Here is a 9,166-nt window from a genome sequence, read left to right on the forward strand (position 1 = left end):
AACCCTAACCCTAACCCTAACCCTAACCCTAACCCTAACCCTAACCCTAACCCTAACCCTAACCCTAACCCTAACCCTAACCCTAACCCTAACCCTAACCCTAACCTAACTAACCCTAACCCTAACCCTAACCCTAACCCTAATACTAACCCTAACCCTAAACTAACCCTAACCCTAACCCATCACGAGCGTTCCCGTCTCCGTCGACCGTCCGTTCACGATGTCGACCCCGCCCCTAACGCTTATCACCGCCGATGGTACCGCGACGTCAACGAACTGCCGGTACGGTTGGGTGCAATTCCGGAGGTTTTATCAAGCTCTCCTCGGCAGCGTTCGGTTTCTCCACTCGTTGGAGAACGTCCAATCGTTGCAGTTCGGTCGCGTGGCCTGGAAGGAACTGCTGAAGACCGACAAGTGGTCGAAGCTTTTCGATCCTGATGCTGCGCCGCAATCAAAGGACGAGCGCCTCCTCGTCGCGGTCACGACCATCCGCGAGCTGGCAAGCAAGTGCCGCGTTGCATTCCCGACAGTCGACCCCAACGTTTCGTACTTTGGCAAGAAGGTGATCGCCAGCGACGTTCAGAGCGCGGCCTGGGGGTCCCTAATCATCTGGGACATCAACGAACATGCCGTCCACCAGGATCTTCTCCTCCTCGCTTACCGTTTCCTTGGGCGCAAGTACCGCGACGGGAAGGTGCCGACGAAGACCTTCGAGGATACCGTCGCCGCCGTCCGCGCTTGCATGGCGGACCATGCTTTCGACTTCGACCGCACACCTGCATCTTCGAACGGCTTCGGGGACGCGGACGGCAGAAGGCGGAGCGACTATGTATACGCGCTGGTGCTCTTGATGAAGGATTGGAAGGTCACAGGGTCGCCGGTGTTGCCGACGTACACGCTGAACAGAGAGCAAATCTCGAAGTCATCTTACCTCGCGTACGAAAGAGCGGTCGTCAACGCGTACATCACGACGTTCCGCGATGAGTTCCGCCGACTCCCCTCCCTCCCCTTCCAGCACCCCGGCATCCCTCCTGCGTGAGTCCCTCGACGCTGTGAAGATACGATCTCATGTACCATGGAGCATATGTTAATGGAAAGATCTTGCTGTACTATATCTTATTGAGCCTTCGTGAATACAACGTAGAGTTTACCTCGCACGAGCCCGAAACAAGCCGTCAAGTGATTCAGCATGACACACGGGCAAGAGTATTAGCTTACACACACGGGAATCATCTGATACGAGGGTCGAAGCTTGCCACAAGGGAATGAGTACATTCACGCAAATAGGATCAGATCCCGAGGTATGGATTGCGAGTCATAATGTACATGAGCAATGAGACTAGTTGGTCACAATACTGAAGCTAAGTACAAGTACGTGCTGGAGATATATATATATGAGCAATACAATGAAGATCTGCCAACAGATTCACGTACTGAAAATACTGAAGGCTTCGAAGATGGTCCAAACGACGTAGAAGAAGCGGTAACCGCAGCCCGGTTGAGAATCAAACAACCACCGTGATATTTGATCCGGCCGTGCGCTGAGGGAAGGAGCGGGTCCGAGGAGGTCTTGATATTGCCCAATCCGAGCGTGAACGGCTTCACGGAGATGGAGGTTGTGGGCATAAACGAAGGCGACGGGCAGAAGGAGTCGGTTGTCGTGATCTGGCGCACCACATACGTCGCCAGATTTTGCCCTCGAAGGCCAGGCCCTGTGAATCTTCGGAAAGTTGCCGCACTTCGCCTGGTCGACGAACGTCAGTCAAAGTACAAGCAACCCGTCAAGGCAATGGCCTTACCGTCGTGAACCCGCACATCCAGCAAAGACCGGGTTTCTGGGCGTGAGCCTTGAGCCATCCGATGTATGTTCCCCGGCCCGTTTTCTGGAACGTTGGACAATCCGTGATGGGATGTTCGACGTAGTTATCCACATTTTGGATCCGACAGATGACGCATGTCTTGGCCGCTAGTTCCCTGATCGTTTTGAGGGCCTCGGCAATCATGGACGTTTGGAAATCGAGTGCCTGGGATGTTGCAATATTCACCTCTGTTTGAGGCGGCCATGTCCAGTCGAAGGTCGCAGCGCTGGGGGGTGGAAGCGGGATGACCGGTGCTATGTAAGTATTTCCCTGTGGCACCGACAATGGCGGTGGCGATGGCGAACGTTCCCTGTAACGAAGGGTCAGCCGAAATGCGCAAGTGTGAGACCGAGAAGCTTACGCTGGAGCCGGGCGGCGATAACCCCTGGCATGATAGGGCATAACCTTGTGAACATTCGGCGGCAGCGGCCGCGTCTTTTGGTTGATGGGTGGGGCAGAGCGTGTCGGCGCCGAGGTTCCCTTGTAAGAATCGCGGCGCGAAAGGGCGCCGCCAGACCCGCACGAGGACTCGACGATGAGCTCAGAGGTTGAAGTCGACGCGCGAGGTTGCGTCTGTGTCGTGCCATGTGGTCCGCGCGACGAGGGACCATCCTGTTTGCGTACCGGAACGGTGAAGTCGGGGAAAGGTCCCGTGAGTCTGGTTGCGTTAGCGAACGGCGTCGGCGTTGGGGACGACGACGGGAGCTGGACCAACCCTCGGCGGCGTCCATGAGGGTGCGGGGCAGGGCTGCCGGATAGCGAGCTGCTGAACACGTCGTCAATTTGCAAAGGAAGCGCCGTCCTTGGAGTTGAGGCCGTGGGCCGTGGCGAAGGAAGACGTCTGGCGACGGATGAGGGCGGCGCGGATGAAGGGGGATTGGATTTGTTTTGAGGCGCTGGGAGGTCGCTGAATATTTGACAGGCCATGGAGGAAGGTATCGATGACGGGGTGCCGACCGTGACATAAGTACAACCGATGCCCTTGCCCTGGATTTGCTTGTCCAACGCGACGGTGTCGATGTCCATGTAGAGGTCGTCGTCGCCGTCGGACAAGCCGTATGTTGTCTCCGAGCATAGATCGATTATTGCATCATGTCCGTGCTTCGTGGCTGGAGGGGAAGGAAGTGCGGGGCGCGCGGGCGCGGGAGGCGTTGCGGGACGAGGCACGGGAGACGAAGAAGGAGGGAGAGAGTAACTGGGAGCAGGAGGATGCGCGGGGATGGTCGCTTCATTCTGCCTGTGTATGAAGTCAGAAATATGAACGGTGTTGATGCACGGACGGGCACACGTACCTTGCACGAGCCACGACCGACTCGCCAACGCCCGGGAAGGCCATGACGTTGGGACGCGGCAGCCCGTCGGTCAACGGGAGGTAGGGGCGAATGGTTGACTCGCCCCAGGCCGGATCCTGACGGGGAAATAGAAGAGGAGGAGGGCGGCGGATAGCCTCCTCGCAGTTCATGCATAGCTGGACATTTGCAAGCTCCGGGCAGGAAATATTACGGTCGTCAAAAAACTGGCTGAAGGGAAGCCGCAAGCAATCGGTAGAGCGAAGAGCAGAAACGATGTCGGCGTCGCCTAGGAGGTTGTGTGCCTTCGGAGGGTGTCGGAAGAACTTGGGGTCGGTGATGTCGATGAACCATGCTCGGGCGGGTTGTCCATCGCGACCAGCCCGTCCTGACTCTTGCTCGGCGAGTAGGAAGTTGCTGGGGAGGCCAAAGAAAAACACGTCGCGGACGTGTGGGACGTTAATGCCGTACCCAAGGGCGAGAGTCGCCGCGACGACTGGACCAACTTCAGACCATTGGTCGTAGACCTCCTTTTGCTCTTGCGGAGGCAGCTGGCCCGAGTAGACCTGACAAGATAGAACCGCGGAGATGTCTTCGCACTGGCTCACGGAATGCGCGAAGACAATGGCGCGATCCTCGGGGCCATAGTTTTTCAGGCGCTCCTCAAACTCCGCGCCAATAAAGTCGATAGCTTTATATTGGTCCGAGAAGTGACGATACAGATACTTAATCTCCGGTCGAACGATTGGCGCGCGAACGGTCCGGGGCTGGCGGCTGCCCAATGCCGACAGCAAAGTCGGGAGGATACGCTGCGGGGCGGTGGCCGTGAGCAATATAACGTGCAGGCTGAGAGCTCCGAGGCGCGCGAGCTGATGGAAACAGTCACGAAACGACGCGTGTTCAACGACGAGGTGGCATTCATCGAACGCCAGCGCGATGAGCTTCGTAAGCGCAGCTTGATCTTGTGCCCATCGGTAGAACTCCCGAGAGCCGGCGTGCTCGGGCGATACGAGGATCACAGACGCTTCCGGGGTCTGATTATCGAAACCCCACACGCTGTAAGACAGATGCAGTCGTGTACATTTCTTCGCCCACTCTTGAAGCAACGCAGAGATCGGTACGACGACCGCGATAAACTTGCCGCAGGGCCTGTAGTAGTGCGCGACGACGAGCGGGACGAAACTCTTGCCGGCGTTGGTAGGCAAGACGGCCAGCACGTCGTGACCAGCCAACGCGTCGGTGATGGCCTCGCCTTGTTCAAAGCAACGGAAAGACGCGTCCGGGTCACGGAGCAGGTCACGAAGAGCCTTAAGTGCCAACGCTGGGATTCGCTTCTTCTCCTTCGGAAGTGTTTGCTGCGACTCGGATACACGAGGAACAACAGAAAGGATGGAGGAAACTGTATGCGCGAACGACGGGTTCAGCGCGTCAGCCACACCGCTGAGCACAAATTGCGCCGTTTGCTTCTGGGACTCGAGCGTCGGAACGCAGACTACCGCTTGAGGATTGACAGCAGCGGTGGCGAGTGTCGCCTGCGGCGAGTCGGGATGGGCACAAAATCCGAGTAAAGATTGATGAAGCTGAGAGCCGTACGTGAACCCTCGCAGTTGGTACGGGCTCACCGACCTCATCATCGAAAACGACAAGGCGTAAAACCTGTCTTCCGTTTCGGGCGTATGACCTCGCTGCTGGGCCATGATTCGGTGCCACCGATGGAGCGCATGTTGCTGCGTGTCCGCGTCGAGGTTCAGTTGGAAAGCTTCAACTGCGGCAGACGCGGCGCGAGCGTCGTGAATGTTCAGTTCCACGCCGAGATATTTTCGCATAAGACCGGTCCAGGTGCTCCCAAGCGCGTCGGGTCGTCGGGTGCCTGCTGCCAGAGGGAATACATCGTCATACATCCGCATCCGCGCGTCGTGGCCGTGAGTCTGAGGATCGGTTCAGCATTGAAACGTCAGATAGAAAAGGGGAAGGTTGGCTCACATCCTCTACGAGATACTCCATCGCGGGCTGCACGATTACCTTCGACCAAAGCAGTAGCTCGCGCAGTTGTTCCGGCACGAGCTTGGTGGTGACCTTCTGCTTGCCGGTCGCACCAAGGTTCTTGTGGTAGCCGGTGACGAAGTAGAACTCATCGGTAAACACGTACAGGCTCCGCATATGTCCCTGCTGAGTGTTGCTGCCGATGAGCGCCTGCCATTCCGTCGCACGCCCAGGGGCACCGCAAGCGAACCAGGTGATGGCCAGGAGTATTTCCTGGACGCGGTTGTAATGCGCGTAAACTTTTTCGACCTCGGCGACATGCCAAACGGACTCGCCGGGTAGAGCCTTTTCGTTCACAAAACGTTGGCGCGTGCGCTGAGTCGCGGTCCATAGTTCGAGCAGAGTCTTGCGGTAAGATTCGAAATTGTTGTCCGGGTGCAGTGCGAAGGAATAGTGCAAGGCTGTATTGTGCGGCGAGTCTACCAAGCCGGTCCGCTTGAAGTCGAACGCCGCGTGAGTAATGGGGATGCCGCACAGAATTTCATCCTTGATGATGCGCATGGCTTCCTCTGCGGCCTTCAGTATCGCATCGCCGATCGTCAACATGCCGATGACCTTCCCGTGATGAGACCAAGTCCTGTAGTTTTTATCGGCGAATTGAATCCATGGCATGCCTTCGTCGTCCAACCGAATGCTGCAAATGAGTCGATGCGTGCAGAGGACGAAGCCAAGCGGCATGGACGACTCGAGAACGAGACACTGGTTGATTAGGTGAAATATCCTGAGGGAAACCATTGAGCAGCGGCATCACGAATTGACCGGAAATGTGACTTACTCAAGATATGGCACGTCCCTCTCTTGCGAGTACAAAACGCCCTGCACGAAGGCAGAGAGACGACAGATATAGAGAATGGGCGATATCATGTGCGCGATGACGGTGGCAAACTTCAACTGTCCGTTCGCGTCGTACGAGCTGAGCACGAGAAAGTTGTACAGGAGCGTGTAGAATTTACTGGGATTACAGCCGACCTTTTTGTGAGACACGAGAGACCAGAGGAGACGGTGAAGAGCCTCGATGACGGGACGATCGGCGCCGAAACGTTCCATGATAGGCGTCTTCATGCGATCCTCCTCCAGCTGCTCCATGCTGACAGGCAGCACGTTGTTCGCGTACGCGTTCTCGAGCTGATTGAACAACTCGAGAGAAGAGGTCCGCTGGTCGTCCGTGAGAGGCATGGTGACGTTCTCAGGAAGGGCGTCTCGAGCGGCGCGGATGGCAAGACGCAGGGCGGGGACGAATTTGCGGACATAATCGGGCCAGGTCTGGGTGCGGCGGATTGAACCCTTATACTCGTCTTTCCTGAAGAACAATGAGACTTCGGATTCGACGCGAGAGACGGCGGATGGACTTACAATCCGATATTAACAAGCTTCGACTGGATCGTGTAGGTCTCATCCTCCAAGGCGTACAAGGCGACGTCAATATACCGTTCTAAATAAAGCGAAAGTAGATCGACGGCGTCCGGATCATTCGATTCGTCAAGGATCTCTTGAATTTCGGCGCCGCTCTTGCCCTTCACGTAGCGTAGCCATCCTTCTCGCAGCTCGAACGTTGAGAGCTGCCGAAGGTTCTCTGGGGATTTGATGGGGACTTGCTCGAAGTCGGGTTCGACGAGCCGCGAGTTGACCAGGTTCCAGGCCTCCTTGGCTGCGGCATCGTTGATGATCGGCTCCATTGCGCAATACTCGACAGGGAAGTACCGCCGCATCCGACTGCCGCTGAAAAACGTCTGAGCCTTCGCCCGATAAGTACGCTGAGAAGAGGGGACGGCGGAGGAGTCGGAGAGCGCGCGGCACTTGTGCGTGCGCGCCAGAGAACTTTCGGAGACGGAACCGTGATTGCAAGACGAGCAGAAAACGATGGACGGGTGGATCTTGAGGCCGTAGTGAATCTTGCGGTTGCGCGGCACGACCTTCTTCATCTCGCGAGCGCCGCGAAGATCATGGAGAGTACAAATGGCGCGGATGCGTTCAATCTCGTCGTAAGAGAGGTGTTGATAATGGCTGTTATTGAAATGCCCGTGCAAGTGGGCAGGGTCCAACGCGTATCCACACCGTTCACGCGTGCAAATAAGTACATGGTACTGCATATCCACTACACAAAACGCTCGTTTGAGGAGGCTTCTGTCTTCATCGTTGTCCAGCTGCAGGTGGTGCGGGCCCGGATGGACTGTGGCCTGCAAGCGACGGATCTCAAGCTTCCGTTCTTCCGCGCTGAGATGTCGGGGAATGTCCGACGATCGAAGAACGGGCTCGCGTTCCTCATCCGAGCCGACGAGAATGTCCTCGCGATCTTCGTCTTCATCTTCCGATCCACTCTCGCTGACAGAAGATCCACCGCGGGAGGAGGGGCGGTAGCTCGAATCGTAATCCGAACTGCCGTCTGGGAAGTCGCCTTGAGGTGCGGCGGAAGGGTCAGGAGGGGCAGCCGCGGTAATGTCTTTCGGGGCCGCAACGTCTGGCTCAGGGTCCGGATCGACGTACTCGATGTCGTCCCCTTCAACGTCCCCATGAGACAAGGAGTTATGAAGAGGGGGAACGCGTGGGGCCAACACCTCATCGGAGCTGCAGGCGGCGTCCCGTTTGACCCTCTGACGAAGACGCATCTGCGCGTCGATATCGCGGTGCACCCCTGTATCTTCATTGGCGGCAGATGACTCCGTGGACGAGACGCGCTTGCGCTTGCGGGGAGCATCAAGATGGTGATCCGAAGGTGGCGGAGGCCGAGGTTCGTTGCCGCGAATGGTATCCGGCCGTCCAGAAAAATGACGGGCTAGTCCGCCGAACAGGCCGGAAACTACTGCCCCTAGACGACCGCTCGATGAAGGGTCAGGCGGGGAGGGTTCGGCGGGGAATGACTGGGGAACTTCCCATAAGGGAACGGGCAGGGAGGGAGGGGGCGGATGAGGTGCGGCGATCGCAGCGACCGTCGCTCGCGCCGCAATCTGTGCATTCATGACACGGCATCCTGCCCTCGCCAGATGAGTCTGCAAAAAAAAGTTAAATGAATGAAACACTGAAACGACTAATCAGAAGCGTACCCGGAAAGCCTTCGAATGGCGCGTCTGCCATGGACAAAGGGGGCAGTGGAACATTCCCGTCGACTGGTCGCGCGGAACGGCATATAGGTTGCCGTCCTTTCCCGTGCATTTGACTTCCTTCTGGTGTCGTCCCCGAACATGCGCATCCTGCGAGTCGTACAGATCGTCGTTGGGATAGGGACAGCCCGGCGCAGGGCACTTGTACAAAACGGTTGGAGTCATGACGCTGGCACAGCAGGCGAGGCGCAAGAATGGGCGGGGCGAGAGTGGAGACGGCACCGACGAACCACGAAAGATACTGTCCGGCGAGCGCGAACCCGGCGGTGAGGAGATCCCGAGATCCAAGGACCAGGTAACGGGCTAAGCAGTCTTGAATGACGACCGAGGGAGACGGGGGGTCCGGAGTCCAGCGGAGGGAACGGGGCACGAGGATCTGAAAATACGACCGAAACAAACGGAAGGAACGAGTCCTTCCGCCCACTGACGTCGAGACGAGCCCGACGCGCGGTTTAGCAAACGCGGTTGAGGGGATATCGGAGGGAGCTGGCGGCCGCGCAGCCACAAGTAGTCGCTATCGAAAAGGTAAGTAAATAAAAAAAACCAGAGCGAAGTAGGAACTTACGTCTTCGAGAGAGAGAGGAGGCCGGCGGAGAGGTGAGGGCGAGAGGAAGAGGCGGGATATGGGGGGAGCGACGTGAACGTCCTCATTATGAGGAGAAATCTGAAACGTAGCAACTTCGTCAGTATCCGTAAAAAGAAAAACAAGAGCGGAAAAAGACCCTCCTGACGTCGTAAAACGACGCCGGAGGGCGTATGACCGGGATCGTCGAAGAAGAAATAAAAAGGAAGCCAACGAGGGCGCACCTGATGCCGTCCCTCGCAACGCATACTAAACGCCCTCGTCTTGCGGGCAGACAGGGCACGCGTTGGCGAC

General features: G+C 57.3%; 2 protein-coding genes across 2 annotated transcripts; one reads left to right on the forward strand and one right to left on the reverse strand.

Annotated features, from left to right (window-relative positions):
• Positions 1-220: 220 nt before the first annotated feature.
• PUNSTDRAFT_48114 (uncharacterized protein) lies at positions 221-1,039 on the forward strand (the record flags this gene model as incomplete). Its single annotated transcript, XM_007389284.1, has 1 exon — positions 221-1,039. One exon carries the CDS (start codon positions 221-223, stop codon positions 1,037-1,039), a length of 819 nt encoding a protein of 272 aa, XP_007389346.1.
• Positions 1,040-1,781: 742 nt separating this feature from the next.
• On the reverse strand, positions 1,782-8,454 carry PUNSTDRAFT_48115 (uncharacterized protein; the record flags this gene model as incomplete). Its single annotated transcript, XM_007389285.1, has 7 exons — positions 1,782-2,169; positions 2,221-3,096; positions 3,152-5,076; positions 5,132-5,825; positions 5,967-6,491; positions 6,545-8,178; positions 8,233-8,454. The coding sequence occupies 7 exons, from the start codon at positions 8,452-8,454 to the stop codon at positions 1,782-1,784; spliced, it is 6,264 nt and encodes a 2,087-aa protein (XP_007389347.1).
• Between the last annotated feature and the right edge of the window lie 712 nt (positions 8,455-9,166).

The sequence above is a fragment of the Punctularia strigosozonata genome (assembly GCF_000264995.1).
Source record: "Punctularia strigosozonata HHB-11173 SS5 unplaced genomic scaffold PUNSTscaffold_31, whole genome shotgun sequence".
Classification (NCBI taxonomy): Eukaryota; Fungi; Basidiomycota; class Agaricomycetes; order Corticiales; family Punctulariaceae; genus Punctularia; species Punctularia strigosozonata.